Genomic DNA, 22436 nt, shown 5'->3' on the forward strand with positions numbered 1-22436 from the left:
TGTCGTCGATGTGCGTCGACTTCGTACCGGTGTACAGGAGGTGGTCGCACTCGAAGGCTTACATACGTTGCTGGAAGTCAGGAGGCTGACCAAGCGCTGTGACAGACACCAGGTAGTGTGTAGGCAGCGACGGTGAAGCAGAGGCGACACGTTTAGCATAACCGGCTGCGACCTGGCGATGGCACATCACGCCTCTGGATATTCTAGCAGAGCCGAGGCGTCGAACGTCGGCGCCTGTCTAGCGCAGGCTGTGCGACCCAATACACAGGTCCGCTGAGCTCTACCCCTGAACTCCGCAACGCCTCGTCGCTTAACTCTTCACTGACTCTTCGCTGCTGATCGACTACCGAGCTCGCATGTTGCTAGTGTTTGGACATTTGTGGTAAGATCTTATGGGACCAAACTGCTGAGGTCATTGATTCCTAAGCTTACACACACTCTAACTTAAAATAACTGACGATAAGGACAACACATTTACCCATGCCCTAGCGTGGACTCGAACACTCAAACCTCCGACGTTGAGATCCGCGCGAACCGTGGCAGGACGCCCAAGACCACGCGGCTACAGCGCACGGATTGGTAGTGTACCCGGTCCGAAATTGTTTGTTGACCGGCGGTGGTGCCACGAGCAACCGATGGACGAAACTCCGTGTTGACGCCTCGTTATCGAATTCTCGCCACGCGTTCGTGGAACGCCGGAGGTGGAAGTCGGGTTTGTTGTCAGTTAGGTGCCTCCTGGGGGATAACTCGATTAACATGTGATTACGTAGGCTTTCCCGGCGTAATAAGTCTTCAAAGTCTCTTCGGGTTTGCTGCCGGATCCTAAATTCAACTTGACTCGACATATCGGCGATCCAACTGTTCGCCATCTTCAGGAAATGCTGCTACTGCTGATGAGTCCCGCTGAGAACTGACGCAAGATTGCAATTCGACGTCCTATATAGGCCACCGTTCAGTACACGGCGCATGCGCCGCCCATCACGGTTTCTGCCTTACAAAACGGGGAGGTGGCGCCGCCCTTAGTGAAACACTGCTGGCAACGATATATCGCAATCAAGGCCGCACCGAAGAACGTTCAGTTTTGATGCGAGATAATACAGGATTCCACGTTTTGCTAAGAGGAAACCCATTGTCTCTGTTGATTAAATTATCAGCCAACCTAATTTCAATCGCCTGCTTATAGACAGTTGGATCGCCGAAATATCAAGTTGATTTTAGGATCCGGCAGCAAACGCGAAGAGACTTTCAACACATACACTCCTGGAAATGGAAAGAAGAACACATTGACACCGGTGTGTCAGACCCACCATACTTGCTCCGGACACTGCGAGAGGGCTGTACAAGCAATGATCACACGCACGGCACAGCGGACACACCAGGAAACGCGGTGTTGGCCGTCGAATGGCGCTAGCTGCGCAGCATTTGTGCACCGCCGCCGTCAGTGTCAGCCAGTTTGCCGTGGCATACGGAGCTCCATCGCAGTCTTTAACACTGGTAGCATGCTGCGACAGCGTGGACGTGAACCGTATGTGCAGTTGACGGACTTTGAGCGAGGGCGTATAGTGGGCATGCGGGAGGCCGGGTGCACGTACCGCCGAATTGCTCAACACGTGGGGCGTGAGGTCTCCACAGTACATCGATGTTGTCGCCAGTGGTCGGCGGAAGGTGCACGTGCCCGTCGACCTAGGACCGGACCGCAGCGACGCACGGATGTACGCCAAGACCGTAGGATCCTACGCGGTGCCGTAGGGGACCGCACCGCCACTTCCCAGCAAATTAGGGACACTGTTGCTCCTGGGGAATCGGCGAGGACCATTCGCAACCGTCTCCATGAAGCTGGGCTACGTTCCCGCACACCGTTAGGCCGTCTTCCGCTCACGCCCCAACATCGTGCAGCCCGCCTCCAGTGGTTTCGCGACAGACGTGAATGGAGGGACGAATGGAGACGTGTCATCTTCATCGATGAGAGTCGCTTCTGCCTTGGTGCCAATGACGGTCGTATGCGTGTTTGGCGCCGTGCAGGTGAGCGCCACAATCAGGACTGCATACGACCAAGGCACACAGGGCCAACACCCGGCATCATGGTGTGGGGAGCGATGTCCTACACTGGCCGTACACCACTGGTGATCGTCGAGGGGGCACTGAATAGTGCACGGTACATCCAAACCGTCATCGAACCCATCGTTCTACCATTCCTAGACCGGCAAGGGAACTTGCTGTTCCAACAGGACAATGCACGTCCGCATGTATCCCGTGCCACCCAACGTGCTCTAGAAGGTGTAAGTCAACTACCCTGGCCAGCAAGATCTCCGGATCTGTCCCCCATTGAGCATGTTTGGGACTGGATGAAGCGTCGTCTCACGCGGTCTGCACGTCCAGCACGAACGCTGGTCCAACTTAGGCGCCAGGTGGAAATGGCATGGCAAGCCGTTCCACAGGACTACATCCAGCATCTCTACGATCGTCTCCATGGGAGAATAGCAGCCTGCATTGCTGCGAATGGTGGATATACACTGTACTAGTGCCGAGATTGTGCATGCTCTGTTGCCTGTGTCTATGTGCCTGTGGTTCTGTCAGTGTGATCATGTGATGTATCTGACCCCAGGAATGTGTCAATAAAGTTTCCCCTTCCTGGGACAATGAATTCACGGTGTTCTTATTTCAATTTCCAGGAGTGTATTACGCCGGGAAAGCCTACGTAATCACATCAAGTACCTCTACGGGGAGCAGATGGTGAAACTTATACAGAAGTTGCAAATGTCCAGAAAAAGAACTCACGCCATTATATCAATGGTGGAAACTGATGATGACTCTATCAGTCCTCGAAAGATACAAATGAAGTTCTCGATCAGGCTAAACACTATCAAATGATCAACTGGAAATAATTAATTTTATTAGTGGATCAGTACTTAGAATCCTGGCACAAAACCTGCATGGCTATACTTGCTTGGACTGTAACACTAGACAAATATAGGGAGGAATTTAACAATTAGAAATGATTGGGGCATTAAAATAAACTTTGGTAAGCGAATTAATAAGGAAGTATAAGGTTACAAATTGTCAAAAAAAAACAGCTTTTCTACGTGGAAATGAATATTGACCTCGGAAAAAAAAACAGCTCACCGTTTTACAAAGTTATAACATTACACAGAATTACACTACTGGCCATTAAAATTGCTACACCACGACGATGACGTGCTACAGACGCGAAATTTTACCGACACGAAGAAGATGCTTTGATATGCAAATTATTAGCTTTTCAGAGCATTCACACAAGGTTGACGCCAGGGGTGACACCTACGACGTTCTGACATGAGGAAAGTTTCCAACCGATCTCTCATACACAAACAGCAGTTGACCGGCGTTGCCTGGTGAAACGTTGTTGTGGTGCCTCGTGTAAGGAGGAGAAATACGTACCATCATGTTTCCGACTTTGGTATAGGTCGGATTATAGCCTATCGCGAATGCGGTTTATCGTATCGCGACATTGCTGCTCGCGTTGGTCGAGATCCAATGACCGCTAGCAGGATATGGAATCGGTGGGTTCAAGAGGGTAATGCGGAACGCCGTGCTGGATCCCAACGGCCTCGTATCACTAGCAGTCGAGATGACAGGCATCTCAATGGTGGCCGAACAACTGGCTCGTTACAATACGCCAGTCACTACTCTTAATGAACTGTGGTATCGTGTTGAAGCTGCATGGGCAGCTGTACCTGTACACGCCAGCCAAGCGTTCTTCTGTGTTCTCCACTGTTCCCAGAAGATCGCAATCTCAGAAAGTGGGCGAAAAACCTTTCCACTAGTAAATTACAGAGGTTTCTTGTAGTTTTGAAGGGAATATTGCCAAAAAATCGAAGAAAAGCTAGAGATATGGCTGACATTCTCTTCTCTCCATCCACTTTCTGGTTCTTAATTTAATTGCTAAAGCCCTAATAATCTGATGGGCAGATTGTTTATTTTCCCTGAACACTGTCTTGAAGTGCACGAGCTCTTTGGGCAAACTATCTCCATCACAGATTGTGTGAGCTCCGTGTATAACTGTTTTAAGATCACTCATAATTAGGGGTGATGTCAACGACTTATTGGTCCTACTTTGCAACTGCCCCAATTTCACAACTCTATGCCAAAATGCTTAATCTTATCTTTCAAAGACAAGGCTCTAGATAGTTCCAACAGCATCTGCTACCCTCAGTGTGCTTTTGTTTTGTCGTCTCTGTTTTACCTCTGTATTCCTTCCTTTCGCGCTATTGGTATCGTTTCTGTAAACTTACACAACACCAGATAAGAAAAGGAAGATATGAGAAACCATGTGACGGAGCAACTCGTTGACCTGGAGGGAACAGCACTCTGGCGAGCCTTCGGGGTTCGAACCCTGTTCACCTTGTGTCTCAACCAATCTGAAGCTGGATGTCACCACTATTGCTAGCTTATTGTAAAATGCGTTTCCTGTTTGCACGGATATTCAGATAGTTCTGTTCGGCATTTTCTAATTAATTATAATTTCCTACATTTAAACTTTGTCATGTTCATGTTTATGATCATTACTCAATGTAAAAGAAGCAACGTGGTTGAGTTAAGGAAGAGTGACAGGCGCCCGGTTTAAACTTCGCCGATTGTAGTAGTCAACGACCGGCTGCTCTCCCGATAAAGCATCGCAACAGTTTTTGAAATTAATAAATTGAGAACCTCTTCGGAACGCTTTAGAAATTCTGTGACAAGTATCTTTGCCATTTATAATTGAGAATTGCACTATATTAGCAGCTACTAGAAAATTTAATAAACTATTTCTTGTGTTAGAATAAAACTATTATTCTGGTATTAATACGCATCTACCTGAATGTTGGGTGGATTTGTTCTCTGTGTTAACGCTATTCCTTTTAGTCCATTTCCAATTCTTTATGTTTTCTCAATACACAAATGTGTACCACGGGTGTCCATAGCTAAACTGCACAGTACAAATTCGGCACTGGATGTTGTTGTTGTTGTTGTTGTTGTTGTGGTCTTCAGTCCTGAGACTGGTTTGATGTAGCTCTCCATGCTACCCTATCCTGGGCAAGCTTCTTCATTTCCCAGTACTTACTGCAACCTACATCCTTCTGAATCTCCTTAGTGTATTCATCTCTTGGTCTCCCTCTACAATTTTTACCCTCCAGGCTGCCCTCCAATGCTAAATTTGTGTCCCTTGATGCCTCAGAACATGCCCTACCAACCGGTCCCTTCTTCTTGTCAAATTGTGCCACAAATTCCTCTTCTCCCCAATTCTATTCAGTACCATCTCATTAGTTATGTGATCTACCCGTCTAATCTTCAGCATTCTTCTGTAGCACCACATTTCTAAAGCTTCTATTCTCTTCTTGTCCAAACTATTTATCGTCCATGTTTCACTTCCATACATGGCTACACTTCATACAAGTACTTTCAGAAACGACTTCCTCACACTTAAATCTATACTCGATCTTAACAAATTTCTCTTCTTCAGAAACGCTTTCCTTGCCATTGCCGGTCTACATTTTATATCCTCTCTACTGCGACCATCATCAGTTATTTCACTCCTCAAATAGCAAAATTCCTTTACTACTTTTAATGTCTCATTTCCTAATCTAATTCCCTCAGCATCACCCGACCTAATTCGACTACATTCCATTATCCTCGTTTTGCTTTTGTTGATGTTCATCTTATAGTCTCCTTTCAAGACTCTGTCCACTCCGTTCAACTGCTCTTCCAAGTCCTTTGCTGTCTCTGATAGAATTACAATGTCATCAGCAAACCTCTAAGTTTTTATTTCTTCTCCATGGATTTTAATACTTACTCCGAATTTTTCTTTTGTTCCCTTCACTGCTTGCTCAATATACAGATTGAATAACATCGGGGAGAGGCTACAGACCCGTCTCACTCCCTTCCCAACCCCTCGACTCTTATAACTGCCTTCTGGTTTCTGTACAAATTGTAAATAGCCTTTCGCTCCCTGTATTTTACCCCTGTCACTTTTAGAGTTTGAAAGAGAGTATTTCAATCAACATTGACAAAAGTTTCCTCTAAGTCTACAAATGCTAGAAACGTAGGTTTGCCTTTCCTTAATCTTTCTTCTGAGATAAGTCGTAAGGTCAGTATTGCCTTACGTGTTCCAATATTTCTACGGAATCCAAACTGATATTCCCCGAGGTCGGCTTCTACCAGTTTCTCCATTCGTCTGTAAGGAATTCGTGTTAGTGTTTTGCAGCTGTGACTTATTAAACTGATAGTTCGGTAATTTTTACATCTGTCAACACCTACTTTCTTTGGGATTGGATACTGTTCATCAAATTTATTATATTTAACTTTTTATTAATCATTAATTGTTTTGTATTACAACGTTTTCGCGTCTCAGGAGCGCAAGTTAAGATGTACATGGTTCCAAGTGGTTTCTTAGGTGTAAGTAAATTATATTTGTCATACTTATCTGTTCAAAACTTATTTTACTTCTACGTAAATTGACATGTTAATCGTTGCTTTACAGTTGATTATTGTAAAGCGACTGGTCTTTAATATTGCTGGCACAGAGATATACTGACTGGACAAGTCCCCTTTTATTGTGAGTCTGAATCAATTTATGCTGTCAACGAACGGTGGGCAGTAGTTTTACAAGCGTAGCATAGCGGACAGCGACACGACAACTATTTAACAGTAGACACGTTACGTTGTCAGATCTGAGTGCGACTGTCGAATAGAGTGAAAAGAACATGTCGATATATTGCCTTGTACATGTCGGGATTTGTGCCTCCAGAACAGCGTTTACTGTATTTGTTACTGTTCAGCTTTTGAAGCAATCTGCTGCAGAAAGTCTTAGTTTGCTAGTGGACGCGTATGGCGAACATTGTCTGTCGTAAACAAATTTAGAGATTGGTTTCAATGACTCAAAACAACGTTGTTGATGGGAGCGCAAAAGCGCCCTCGACGGTGTGGTATACCGTGAGGTACTGCAACCGGATCAAAGGGTGAATGCTGCTCGCTACTAGGTAAAATTACTCAAGTTGAAGTGCGAATGGAGAGGCAAACTTTCGCAATAAGCCCTCAGTTGTAACAAAGTGACTCTGATTTATGTTTATAGCAAACCACATGTTGCAAACTTCGTGCAGCAAGAACTGAAAGACATCGATGGAATGTCTTACCTGTCACACCGTACTCAGTGAACGTTGCCCCTCCGGTTACGATTTGTTTCGGTCAGGATGCCTTTCTCAGCCCGCCCTGCTAGCCGTGCGGTCCAACACAATGCTTCCCGAGTGGGAAGGCGTGTCGGTTCCTGGCACGAATCCGCCCCGCGGATTAGTGTCGACGTCCGGTGTGGCGGCCGGCCTGTTGATGGTTTTTAAGCGGTTCTCCATCTGCCTCGGCGAATGCGGGTTCGTTCCCCTTATTCTGCCTCAGTTACACTACGTCGGCGATTGCTGCGCGAACACTGTCTCCACATACCCGTACACCATAATTACTCTAACACGCAAACGTTGGGGCCTACACTCGTCTGGAATGAGACGTTCCCCGGCAAGGGAGGGGGGGGGGGGGGGGTCAATAACCCTGGGTTCGGTATGGGGTGGCCCTGGAGTGAGTGGACGGCTGTAGCCTGTTGTGGGGTTGTTTACCACTGAGAGCTACGGCGGGGGACGAAGCCTCTCCGTCGTTTCTAGGTCCCCAGTTCAATACATGTATACATGCCTATCTCACCTAACGCTTCACTCTTTCTAGCGATTTTGAAAACTATTTCCGTTAGTGGATCACCTCAAAAGTATCTGAATTTTTTTTTATCGCGTAAATCATGTGTTACCCGAATAGTGGGAAAGGTTGTAGCTGCCGAAAGACACTGCTTCACTTATTTGTCTTATACCATTCTTTTAAAATATACAAATCTTTCGTGTCTAACAAATAAGAGAATTAATCAAAGTACTCAGGAATTTACCTCTTTAGAGACAGAGACAGAGACAAACTAACGACAGGTGCAACCATTTAAATTGAATCAATGATTTTTTAAGATACCGGAGAACAAGAGAGAGCGAATAGTATTTCAGTGTAAATGCTCAGGATGGAGAAATTTAAGTAGACGTCAGTGTTGATGGATGTACCAGCAGGTGTAGGCACATTACGGGACGATAACCAGTCTTCGTTATTGATGGTGATGGAGTTGCTGTTGTTGTTCTTGTTGTTGTTGTTGTTGTTGGTGGTGGTGGTGGAGAAGGAGGTGATGGTGATGGTGATGACGATGATGACGACGACGAAAGTAATAACTACGACCAAGCTGAAAATGGTGACTGGACGCATTGTGGGTTATTGCCATATCTTCACTGGGACATAATGTGCGAATTACATGCATACGATTTTTCAGATTAAAATGATCAGAACATTGGTTTCCTCTTCAGTTTGTTAATGTCGCTAACATACTACAAACTCGTGACATTTTGCCTCGTTAGGAGATACTACACGTCAAATCAGCTTATGAGTGATTAATAACGTAATAATTATAGTTACAAAAATCTTCTTCGTACAACTGTGTATGCTGAAGTGCAAAAATAAGGCACGTCTTATCCCATTTATTTTACTAAAAGACTGTAAGAAAGATTACATGGATACCATAATTACACCCGAGGCTAGGAGAGATCTTAGGCTTTTCATTTAAACGATTTTAGATCCGTTTATGTCGGAAAACCACTGCAGCTACAGTGGACATGCAGGAACTCTTCAAATGAAATTACGAACGTCGTTATAGTGACAAAAATGATTTTAATAAGTTGAAATTTTTTGTTTATAATTTTTGTTGCCTCTTTTCTGAAGCAGTGACACGTCCGAAACAGCCTCAAAGATACTTCGAGATTTCATTTTCTTGTTTTTGTTCTGTGCGTGTTTTCGGTTCTCGGATTTTCTGGGTGAGTCGTGCTACAGAGAACAGAGTATCATTCAGTTCCGGTTGTGTACTCCAATAATGGTTCAGTTTCTGATTGCCTCCTACTGCTGTTGTCGCATTTTATGAATAATAGGAAACGTTTTACATCGAGGTCGACTTCACATTACAATCTGCGTTGAACGGTCACCGGCAGTTGAATATTGTGTTCTCCAGATGGAGAAACCGTGCTTTTCGAATTCGTGGAGTCTTCCGTACTTAACGAGCGGCTGGGAGACCAGGATTATTGGGCAGTACAGGCAAAGGGACAACCTTTCTTATACTGCATTTCACCTTTCATGGTGGGGAGGGAAGCAGAAGAGGGACGGATGGGGACGACGACGAAATAGGTTTCTGCCGGATTTTAGTACAATATAAATAGTACGAAGCTGGTATCTGTACAAATAACATTGATCTTGCAGCTCTCGAAGAATGAAGTTATAATGAAATATGGGTTTTCCGCTGCTTACGGGCGTTGATAAATAACAATGGAGACAGTTGAAAAATGTATGCCCTAACTTGGACTCGAACGCGAGATCTCATGCTTACTTGGCAGACGTTCTATCCGACTGAGCCACGTTTTCTTTTTCTGTTTATTTTTATTTATTTATTTATTTTCTTTTTTGAGGAAGATGTCCAATTTATTGGTAATAACATTCTACAGTACTACATAATTTTCAACTGACGTTTAAAAGTACTAAAACAATATCATTGGCCGGTAAGTTGGAAGTGTGGGTCTCACGGCGAACGTGACAGAGGTAAGTCCCTGCAGATGCACTATTCTCTGCGTCCTTGGCAGCTGAGTCGGATAGAGTGCATGCCATGTAACCGTGAGATCGCGGGTTCGAGTCCCAGTGTGGGCACACATTTTTCAACTGTCCCCCGTTGAAATATATCAATGCCTGTAAGCAGCGAAAGGTATAGATTTCATTATAACTGCAATATAAATAGTCTCGTCACGCACCAGCTTTATTTTGGAGCAGTAATGTGACTTAAGAAACAAACAATAATATCACTTGTCCTGGCACATACTTTTCATGGTGATATTTAAACAACTGTTCGTTGGTTTATGATTTTCGGGGTCGCGTGATGTTAAATGATTTCACCAAGAGATAGAAGTATTTTATTTCAGATCCAGTGTGGTAAAGAAATACACTTGTTCTTACTGAACATAAGCGTGTACCGTTGGGTAATTTTCGTTTCTTTTGCAAAACCCCGTATGTGTAAGTGAATTAAACTACATGAGAATTAATCATGTAATAGGTACACCCTTGAGGCTTACTGCTAAAGTCAACGTACGTAACGGATTTACCTATGCTGTAAATTAGTTTGGCGTTAACATTGAATCAGATGATGGGGAACTGAGGTATTATTTGTTACTGGAAAAATTAAAATGTAAAAAGAAACTGAAGATTTAAATGCACTTTGTGGTTTATAACAAAAATCATTGGAATCATAAAACATTTTAGATGATGATTCACGATGGGGTGGAGTTGATTGTTAACTTCACATCTGACTTGTGAAATCTTTCGCAACATGACTAAATAACGATTACCATGACTGTTTGTCTGAATCAAGCACCGAAGAATCTGCAGATCTGAGAATGCACGGACGAACATGATACAGTGAAACCTGTCATCTTGCTTGTCCTAATATGAAAGAGCTGAAAGCTTTGCTCACCATAATCATTGGTGTAATAAGAGCAGAGTGAGGACGCCGTGTCTCTGTGCCACATAAAGTTCGATGTTACAACAGTCTACAGAGCACTTAAGGGTAAAGCTCGCAGACCTCTCATCTGTTCGGCTCCAAGATCCGTGACGAAGAATTACGTCTCAATTCTATAAGTACTGCCGGCTCCATTCTTCCTGCTAGCAAAGTTCTACCACCGGTCTCTCTGAAGTTGCTACAGCATGCTGACGGCGTAATTGTTCCTTCAACAAAATTTCCTTCCAAGAAAAGGTTAAATGTCAATAAGCCAATGCATTGAGTTTCCTCCTGATTTTCTATAAAAAAAAAGGATGAATAAACTTTCCGATAAATTTATCCTCCTGAGATCACATCTGTAACACCAATCAGTGCTCTCTCAACAACCAGCTAGCCTCGCATTACAGGTCCAGAGAAATTCTAAAAAACTATTCACAAGGCCGGTTACTGACTCTGCTGCAACCTCTGAACCTTTATGCCAGACCTCTTTCAATATGTTATTTCGGATAGCTGGAAAACGTTTACCTGGTGAATTATTTATCTTACTTTATTAAGTACCAGTATTTTCCACGATTCTTGTGCTTACATCAAACTGACAGAGTTCTGTCCACTGGAAGTAATGCTTTTGCCTTTGCCTTTTACAGCACATACACTACACAGTTCAGTAGCATGTGCTCCACTACACACTCCCTGAAGCTGCTCTCCTCCCCTATACAGAGTGTGTCATAACTAATGGCGTACACGCATACAGTTGAAAGTACTCGATACAAGAAGTAAAAAAGTCTCAGTAAACATAAGGTCGAAAATGCATACCTTAAGAGCGACAAGCAGTTTTTCATGATACTGTGAAGCAAATCTCTTCTATTGCCAGCTCTTTGCTTTCCATATTTTGGGAAATGGTAATGTCGACCAAAACAAGAAAAAAATGTTCAATAAACATGTGCTCTAAAATGCATACCTTAAGAGATATGAGCACTTGCTCATCTTCGCTACTTCGAAACACAACTCTTCTAATGAACAATTGCTTATAACTTTTGAGTATGCATTTTACAAATAATGTTTACTAGACATTTATTCTAGTTTTGGTTTATACTGCCACTTACAAAAATGTGGAAAGCAAAGAGCTTGCAGTAGAAGAGATCAGCTTCACAGCATCGAAGATGAAAAATTGCTCGTAGCTCTTAAGGTATACATTTTCGATCCTATGTTTCCTGAGACTTTTTTGCTTCTAGTATCGTGTACTTTCAACTCTATGCGTTTACTCCATTAATTATGATGCACCCTGTACTTGTGCAAAAGGCTGCATACCCTCAGCTCCCCAGGGGAAGTTCCGCTGAGACTTACTACAAGTCACCTTCCTCATATTTACAATTCCCCTCATTTCCAAAGCTCGTCCATTACAACCAACTGCTAGAGCCAGTACCACGTTACATTACACAAAGTTAAAAGGAGGACATAAAATCACCACATCACTGTAGTTTTATTAGTCCCATTAAAATATCTCAGTTTCCCTTGAGCCACGTTATTACTTGTAAATTAATGAAAAGGGACAAGCCAAAAGGTTTGATATTATTCGCGATATGTCACCTGTACAAAAACTTTGTGCATGAGGTTCGCCTCTTAAGAAATGTAGTGGGGCATCAACAAGAGAAATTCTGAATTGAGGCGCACCCAGTGAGGTCAACAAATTAGATGACGACCACTGTCACTGGAACAGTGGAGGGTAAAACAAAAGGTATCGTTCCCAACCACAACATGAAAATAAAGGTACAACACAAAAGAAAACTCATTCATCTACAGGGAAACCATCTTATCCGTTCAACTTTCCAGAAGGCCATAATGCTGAAGGCTACTTGATTATCAAAAACATTACAGAGTGCATATCAGAAGCTCAGTTAGTTCTTTACCAAGGCCAGAATTCTAATTACATTACAAACTGTTTACAAGTCTGCTCTTCGCACCATGTGGTTCCTTGATTAATATCCAAGTGAACTGATAAATCATAACTTGAACCTCAGGTCATGCGCATAATGTTCATTTCTATGCTGTATCAATGTTTATGACTGAAGTTTACAATTTACTCACATTGGTTCAAAATGGTTCAAATGGCTCTGAGCACTATGCGACTTAACTTCTGAGGTCTTCAGTCGCCTAGAACTTAGAACTAATTAAACCTAACTAACCTAAGGACATCACACACATCCATTCCCGAGGCAGGATTCGAACCTGCGACTGAAGCGGTCACTCGGCTCCAGACTGTAGCGCCTAGAACCGCACGGCCACTCCGGCCGGCACTCAAATTGGTGCTAGGACTAAAATTTATTATTGTTCTTTTAGAATATCGACCAAAATCGTGGAAGATATGTTAATCAAGTATTCAAGAATCATAACCTGGATACAATTAAACATGTATAATACACAAGCAATGTCATGAAGAACATGATTGGAAATATATGAAACAGACATTTCAACAATCATACCATTGACACAATGGTCTCTTATAACTACTCCTGTTCTCATGTGTGACCTATATGTACCACTACGTAATACAGGTAGCAACAAAAAAACTCGAAAGTTAATGAAAAGTCTATATTTAATAGGTGGTCTGTTAAAACATCGTTTGTATGTATATTAATTTCCTACGATAGCGACCACAAAACGTAGCTGAGAATATGCACATCAAATTATTACTTGCAAACAATTCGAACTATCCCTATGATGAACTAGTATTTTCTACTGTGATATTAAGTGTACATATTAGGAAACAAATTATTAACTCTGCCATCACTCATATCTTTTTAAGGTCCTTTAGACTCACATTATAATGTAACGCAGGAACATTATTCGAATTGTTGAGTGTACAACATACTTTACGCTATTACACAACGAAATATATGAAGTCCATTCATCAATTAAAAATCTAAATATCCGTGTTAACGTATCAGTCTGTTCAAGGAAAACAAAAAACAACAGTGAATATGAACCTAATCGGCGATTGGATATACAACATTGTTACATTAGAACTGTGAGCTGTTCATATTGTCACAGGTAAAGTGTGCCGTCACATAATCACGAAACGTTTTGGAGACAGATGTGAATCGTTCTTGAGGGCATGCGTGCAGCCATACATCGAAGAATGCGTGTGGCGCGACAGGCAGGTTCATTTCGGGTTGGACACGGCAGACAGATCACTTTCAACTTCGGGCAGACGTCTTCCTCATAAGGGTGTAAGTGAGACTGTCAACAGAGTGCGAATAAGTGTTCGGAATGAGGATGTGACTGCAGCCACTTGTCTCCTTGCTATCGTTTCGAAGCAAACATTTGCTTTTTTATTGCTCCTCCAAAACGTCGGCGTGTTAATAATGGGTGTTGATCATTCTGTGTCTGTAAAGTCGACTGTATAGTGCCAGTGAGGTGGTAATGGCTACATCGATGCCTGAACAGGTTTGTGTTGTGGAGTAGTGTGAACTGGTCGGTCCTCACTATCCATGGGATTAGACTGCACATGTTAAACAATGCAGTTTCCTACAGATGATACCAAGTTGGTGTTCTCCCCAGAATGCTAAACTAACAGTGGCCACACAGCATGGTATGCCTAGTGGAACAGACTGGCTATCCTATAAATCTCTCACAAGAAGGGAAAGTATAACACTTCATCTTATATTATACTAGTCTCTCTGTGTGTGTGAAGTACTGCAGGAAGAAATGTCTATTTCCTGCTGTCCATAGATCCAACATGACAAAGAGTCTCATCAGACACAGTGTAAGAGGTTGCCAACGTAAACATCAACATCTGTGGCGTCCCGAGTTGCGGCACCAGCGTGTTTTTATTGGGAAGCCACCCCTCTGTTCATCAGTTCTCTGCCTTCATACACTTCGGACTTGACCACCAAGTGAGCCTATGTCCTTATGTTCCTGCTTCCATTAGCCTGTTGACACAAGTGAACAAACAAAACAGTGAACCGAACATAGAACATAGAACGGCAGAGATCAATGCGGGGCGTACGAGAAACGTGTGCGTTGAGACAGTTCAAAATTTGGCGTTAATGGGCTATGGCAGCAGACGGCCGACGGCGAGTGACTTTGCTAACAGGACGACATCGCCAGCAGCGGCTCTCCTTGACTCGTGACAATGTCGGTTGGACCCCAGATGAGTGGAAAACCGTCTCGTGGTCGAACATAGAATAAATTTTCTTTACTTTAAGTCTATGGCCACAAACTTTTTGTCAACAGTCAAGGAAATTTGGGCAAGATGTTTCATACAGTTGGCATCAGACGACCTGCCACATATCTAGTAGTTGTGATGATGCCCATGGTCAAAACCTTGGACCATCTTTCTACACTTGCTGCCCAATTCTCCAATTCAACCCCTCTCCTGGTTCGTGATACTGCACAATACTCAAAACCAAATCCACAACAATATTTTACTAACACAGCGATTATCATAAAAATTTTAAAAAGTTCATGCTTGCTTTACTTGTTTACAACTAATGGTTTTGTCCTATGCTAGTAATGTAACTTAAACGTTACGGAACATAAATTCAGCCTCCTTTGTATAATCCTAAACTCTCTTTAAATCTGCAAACAACTATATAAAGAGAAGTCTCAGCTGCCAGGCTGTTTTTATTTCAAATAATGCATTTCGCCTGGTTACGGGATTGGGTTGGGTTGTTTGGGGGAAGAGACCAAACACCGAGGTCATCGCTCTCATCGGATTAGGGAAGGACGGGGAAGAAAGTCGGCCGTGCCCTTTCAAAGGCACCGTCCCGACATTTGCCAGGAGCGATTTAGGGAAATCACGGAAAACCTAAATCAGGATGGCCGGACGCGGGAGCCTGGTTAAGGTTTACTCAGATTTGTCACAGCCTATCAAAGCAATGGATATTATCAGATGGTGGGACGGGTAGTCAGAACGATGCTAACTGCTACCTAATGAATGATTTGTCGAACAAGATATACGCTGTTCAGATATTATTAGACACATAGAATAGTCACTTGTTAAAATATTAGTACCACGGAAAAAGATTTTAAGTGAATTAAAATTCACTTAAAATCTTATATGACGGAGAATATACAGCACATTTAACGTAGGATTTGTCAAAGGTAAAACCGTATACTGTACAGATTAATAGTAGCTTGTGGAATGGGCATGTTCATACACAAATGCAGGATTCCATTACCCACTGGCCATTGCACAAGGTGCATTTCATCCGTACTTTGTTTAACTTTCGGCAAAGCTTCTGTACACTGTTAGGTAATTGAGTATTCCGATCCATATTGTCGAAATGTGTCAAGAATACTAAATTTCAGGCGTTACCACTCATCCCGGACAATGCAGACGTCGATGGCCTTCACTTAAGGACGGAGAGAAGCGGCGTTTGCGTAGAGTTGTCAGTGTTAACGCTGCTTGAAAGAACGGCAGAGATCAATGCGGGGCGTACGAGAAACGTGTGCGTTGAGACAGTTCAAAATTTGGCGTTAATGGGCTATGGTAGCAGACGGCCGAGGCGAGTGACATTGCTGAGAGGACGACATTCGCCAGCAGCGGTTCTCCAGGGCTCGTGACAATGTCGGTTGGACCCCAAATGAGTGGAAAACCGTCTCGTGGTCGAATGAGCTGGTTATAGGGTGTTCGAATGTGACGCAGACCCCACGATGCCCCGGACCCAAGTTGTCAGCAAGGCACCCTGCTATCTGGTGGTGGCCCCATCAGGTTTATGCTGTGTTTACATGGATTGGGATAGACCTCAGTTCCAACTGAACGACTCACTTACTGGAAAAGGTTATGTCCGGCTACTTGGAGACTATTTGCATCCATTCAATCAATGACTTCATGTTCCTAAACAACGACGGAATTTTTATTTATGCCAATGCACGATATCAAAGGGTCACAATTATTCGTGACTGGTTAGAAGCACGTTCTGGACAATTCGAGGGAACGATTTGTCCATCCTGATCGGCCTTCGAATATTTGTGGGACATAACTGAGACGTCAATTCGTGCACAAAATCCTGCATTGGCATGACGGCTGTAGAGGCAACATGGCTCAATATTTCTGCAGAGGACATCCACGAACTTGTTGAGTCGACGTCATGTCGATCTGCTGCACTACGGTGGGTAAGAGGCGGTTCGATACAATGTTTGGGGATATTCCATGACTTCTGTCACCTCTGTATATACTTTGCTGTACATTCTCCACCATAATGACGGAATGGTATGAGTGATAAACTCATAATTGAACACGATTTGTAACCAAAAAGTATTTCGAGGTTAGAAAATGACAATTTCTGCTGTCGTAAACGGCTGTCAGTAATAAATATTACTTAATGCGATCTTGCTATAAAGGGTTTTCCAATTTATGTATAAATAGCTCCATCCATTTTCTTAATATGAGAAATTCAAAATAATACCTTTTCTGTAAAGCAGTATGTGTCACATTTTTATTTATGAATCTGTCGTTTACATATTGCCTGGTAACTTGTCACACTCCTTGGTAATTTATGCGTTGAGCATGAATTATTAAATAGTGGTAACACGGTACAGTGGAACAATTACCATAGTGACACCAATAAACCTCGATCCTATAAAAAAAACTTCAGTATATAAAACAACTTCATGTCTGGTTACAATAGAAAAGAGTTATGCCTTAAATATTTGACGTTAAGTATGCAAGCAGGAAGCAGCATAGAAAAAGATTGAAATAATATTTCAAGTTAATTGGAAGTCGCTAAGTGTTCTCCTTACTAAATACTTGAGTACAGTATGGGTGACGTGTACTACGTTTTAAGCAAAAGCTAGTTTTTCAAGCATTTCCGTGTTTGTGGCGTTTCATCTCCTGAACCCTTCCTCGTACAATGACAAAATTTTGCAGGAACTTTCAGTGGTATTTGTGGATATTGTATGTAGACTGTGTTACGAAAGGATTTAATAGTAACGAAACAATAAAGTAAAACATCATGCCCATTGTTGCAGTCTTACTGCATGGAGAGTTTATGGTTTTTAATACAATCCTGTGCACTATCGGAGGTGTTTATCACTTAAGTCATTATCTAGAATTTGGCATTTCAGCATATGTCAACTACTGTCTCTTAACTCTCCCTATTTTTAACACTGACTTTTATCGTGTTCTCTTTTATCACTTTTTATTACTGTAACGCTTTTTATACGTTATAAGCTCATTACAGACTTCAACCATTGGATCCCCCTTTATTTTACGCTGTTCAATTAATTATTGAAAAGTAGTGTATGCCGACATTAGCGACATCTGGTGAACTTACAACACAAACTTCTTGTGGCTACTGTACAGCAGCTTGTTTTGAACAGCAGTGCTACTGACAACATGAGACATGCATATGATGTTACATATATATATATATATATATATATATATATATATATATATATATGTGACGATGCTGGTGCTGATTGTGCATTTAACATTTGACGATGCCACTATGGCTGCAGTACATTAGGACTTTCTTTTTATAAAACACGTATGCCTCTTCATCCTTAAAGCGCACAAATGCATATATTTGTCAGTAATACTTTTCATTATGGTCTATTTATTGTTTTTAATCTGTAGACAATCGGCGAGTGTATTTATGTCTTTTCCCACTTTTTGCTGCAGATCCGATGATAGTCATTATAGAGAGAAACCGGTAATCTGTTAACAACAAGTTTGTGACCTTACACGTAAATTAAGAGAAATTTAATGAAAATATAGCTTCCGACGAACTTCTTTCCTTTCATCATTTTGTGGGGGGAGTCAGAGAGAAAATGTTTGCTACAGGTTTTATATTATGCCTATAGTTTCTTGGATGCCGCTAAGCGTCCATATTTTCAAATTCTGGATGACAATATTCTGGGCACTTTCTTTATTGTGGGTTATGTGCTTCGTGACATGTACACAGTTTCTTGTTGTAGTTGTTGCATTTCTGTGTTCAACATTTACCACAGGACTATACCTCTTAATGAGCTCATTATAAGAGCATATCAATTTTTTAAATTCGACCAGTAATTACGTGAAACAATCGGAATCAAATTTATTATTTAAAACTTCCGGGCTAAGAAGTGGCGGTCGAACAGTAGAGTACTTCTTCCCAGGTGACAACTAAACGTCAGGGGTAAGAGTTGCTACCTTTAGACCACGGCTCCTTAGTCAGGAAGTCTGAATTAATGTAGACGTCGGCCGTGAAAGACTACACGATACAATTAGATTTATGTTACACTTGCAAGCTGTTCGATAGGCAACCGTTAACTGGATCTCTGCACAGGTTAGACGTTTTGTCATATAGATACTTAGTGACAACAAGTGTGACTGATTTTACCTGACAGGTAAGTTTTGCTAAAGATCCGTTTTTACTGCACGCTAATTGCTTTCTCCGTTGTGCCCCCAGACGATAGTGATGTACCCGACGCCCAACGTGGTGACGTGCACGATGAGGGTGTGGCTGCGCGAGATCGGTTTCTCGCTCACGTACGGCGCCCTCATGCTCAAGACGTGGAGGTGAGTTCTCATTCTCCTTTTCCCTCAATTCTGTTTCATTTGTATTAGTACATATGAAACGTAAGTGGTGGCGCTACGGTCATTTCTGAAACGACTAACATTTCCTCCTACACAGAATCGCAGGGGCTCAAGGATGCAACAATTTGATTGTTGTTGTTGCTGTTGTTGTTGTGGCCTTCAGTCCTGAGACTGGTTTGATGCAGCTCTCCATGCTACTCTATCCGGTGCATGCTTCTTCATCTCCCAGTACCTACTGCAACCTACATCCTTCTGAATCTGCTTAGTGTATTCATCTCCTGGTCTCCCTCTACGATTTTTACCCTCCACGCAGCCTTCCAATGCTAAATTTGTGATCCCTTGATGCCTCAAAACGTGTCCTACCAACCGGTCCCTTCTTCCAGTCAAGTTGTGCCACAAACTTCTCTTCTCCCCAGTCCTATTCAATACCTCCTCATTAGTTACGTGATCTACCCACCTTTTGTTCAGCATTCTTCTGTTGCACCACATTTCGAAAGCTTCTATTCTCTTCTTGTCCAAACTAGTTATCGTCCATGTTTCACTTCCATACATGGCTACACTCCATGCAAATACTTTCAGAAACGACTTCCTGCCACTTAAAGCTATACTCGATGTTAACAAATTTTTCTTCTTCAGAAACGCTTTCCTTGCCATTGCCAGTCTACATTTTATATCCTCTGTACTTCGACCATCATCAGTAATTTTACTCCCTAAACAGCAAAACTCCTTTACTACTTTAAGTGTCTCATTTCCTAATCTAATTCCCTCAGCATCACCCGATTTAATTTTACTACATTCCATTATCCTCGTTTTGCTTTTGTTGATGTTCATCTTATATCCTCCTTTCAAGACACTGTCCATTCCGTTTAACTGCTCTTCCAAGTCCTTTGCTGTCTCTGACAGAATTACAATGTCATCGGCGAACCTCAAAGTTTTTACTTCTTCTCCATGAATTTTAATACCTACTCCGAATTTTTTCTTTTGTTTCCTTTACTGCTTGCTCAATATACAGATTGAATAACATCGGGGATAGGCTACAACCCTGTCTTACTCCCTTCCCAACCACTGCTTCCCTTTCATACCCCTCGACTCTTATAACTGCCATCTGGTTTCTGTACAAATTGTAAATAGCCTTTCGCTCCCTGTATTTTACCCCTGCCACCTTCAGAATTTGAAAGAGAGTATTCCAGTTAACATTGTCAAAAGCTTTCTCTAAGTCTACAAATGCTTGAAACGTAGGTTTCCCTTTTCTTAATCTTTCTTCTAAGATATGTCGTAAGGTTAGTATTGCCTCACGTGTTCCAACATTTCTACGGAATCCAAACTGATCTACCCCGAGATCCGCTTCTACTAGTTTTTCCATTCGTCTGTAAAGAATTCGCGTTAGTATTTTGCAGCTGTGACTTATTAAACTGATAGTTCGGTAATTTTCACATCTGTCAACACCCGCTTTCTTTGGGATTGGAATTATTATATTCTTCTTGAAGTCTGAGGGTATTTCGCCTGTTTCATACATCTTGCTCGCCAGATGGTAGAGTTTTGTCATGACTGGCTCTCCCAAGGCCATCGGTAGTTCTAATGGAATGTTGTCTACTCCTTGGGCCTTGTTTCGACTCAGGTCTTTCAGTGCTCTGTCAAACTCTTCACGCAGTATCTTATCTCCCATTTCGTCTTCATCTACATCGTATTCCATTTCAATAATATTGTCCTCAAGTACATTGCCCTTGGATAAACCCTCTATATACTCCTTCCACCTTTCTGCCTTCCCTTCTTTGCTTAGAACTGGGTTGCCATCTGAGCTCTTGATATTCATACAAGTGGTTCTCTTCTCTCCAAAGGTCTCTTTAATTTTCCTGTAGGCAGTATCTATCTTACCCCTAGTGAGACAAGCCTCTACATCCTTACATTTGTCCTCTAGCCATCCCTGCTTAGCCATTTTGCCCTTCCTGTCGATCTCATTTTTGAGACGTTTGTATTCCTTTTTGCCTGCTTCATTTACTGCATTTATATATTTTCTCCTTTCATCAATCAAATTCAATATTTCTTCTGTTACCCAAGGATTCCTACTAGCCCTCGTCTTTTTACCTACTTGATCGTCTGCTGCCTTCACTACTTCATCCCTCAAAGCTACCCATTCTGTATTTCTTTCCCCCATTCCTCTCAATTGTTCCCTTATGCTCTCCCTGAAACTCTCTACAACCTCTGGTTCTTTCAGTTTATCCAGGTCCCATCTCCTTAAATTCCCACCTTTTTGCAGCTTCTTCAGTTTCAATCTGCAGTTCATAACCAATAGATTGTGGTTAGAATCCACATCTGCCCCTGGAAATGTCCTACAATGTAAAACCAATTTGATAAAAAATCGAAAACATAGTGCCGTGTTGGCCGCTGAGCGCCTGCGAGGCTGTATGATGCAACCCACTTGTTCCGGTTCGCCAGCGGGTACGCTCGCTGATAAAACAACTGCACCGCGCATACGCTATTCTGCTCCTGCTGCAGCCGCTGAAAATTCTAAGTCCGTTATCAGCTCTGTTATGTAATCAAGGTCATGCCCTCAGTACATAAGCGGCCAACGCAGACCAGCGGACCCCGCTCCTGCCACGTCTTCACCGATGTGTCCCCCCTAACCTCCATCTCTACACACTACATCTCCTTTCCCAAGGTGGCTTCCATCAACTCCCCCTCCCGAATGATGCCCTCTCTCCCTCCATTTACCCCTCCTATCAACTCTGATCCTCACTCCACCTCCTTTCCTCTGTCCTTTTCCCTCTGCCCCCCCTTCCATCCTCTTTCTTCCCCACCTCCCCTCTCTTTGCCACCTTCTCTCCCCCGCAACCTTTTCCATTTCCCTCCTCTGCCTCCTCTCATTCCCTCTCGCGTCTGCCCTTCTCCCCATTTATTAGTCCTCTCCCTCCTTGGTTCCCCCCCTTTTCTTTTCTTCCTCTCCTCCCTCCTCGTTTTTCCCCCTCCTGCAGGTCCCCCCCCCCCCCCCATCTGCCTTTGGCTCGGGAGTGTCGTCTTTGTGCTGCCACTTTCGTGCAGTGTTCTACAGTGAGTGTTCTACAGTGTGTGTTTTACAGTGAGTGTTCCGTGTTGTGTTTTTAGGGACTTGTTGCGAACGGCCATCATACTGTCACTGGGTGTGCCTTTTATTTCTTGCGAACAGAAAGCTGACTGTCGCCATGTTTTTTAATTGTGTGTCTACTATGTTACTTGTCTGATTCCTGTGTATTTTATCTACATTGCCATCCCCTTTTGCTTTCTGTTTTAACTTTCCGCAATTTTACGCCATTTTACACTTTATAT

General features: G+C 42.8%; 1 protein-coding gene across 1 annotated transcript in view; it reads left to right on the forward strand.

Annotated features, from left to right (window-relative positions):
* Nucleotides 1-22436, forward strand: part of LOC124799203 (probable G-protein coupled receptor CG31760) — a 418997-nt gene that overhangs the window by 273681 nt on the left and 122880 nt on the right. Inside the window, exon 6 of the mRNA XM_047262738.1 lies at nt 19006-19115. Within this exon, the coding sequence (XP_047118694.1) occupies nt 19006-19115 (110 nt within the window). The remainder of the gene's footprint in view (nt 1-19005; nt 19116-22436) is intronic.

The sequence above is a fragment of the Schistocerca piceifrons genome, chromosome 5 (genome assembly GCF_021461385.2).
Source record: "Schistocerca piceifrons isolate TAMUIC-IGC-003096 chromosome 5, iqSchPice1.1, whole genome shotgun sequence".
In the NCBI taxonomy this organism is placed as follows: Eukaryota; Metazoa; Arthropoda; class Insecta; order Orthoptera; family Acrididae; genus Schistocerca; species Schistocerca piceifrons.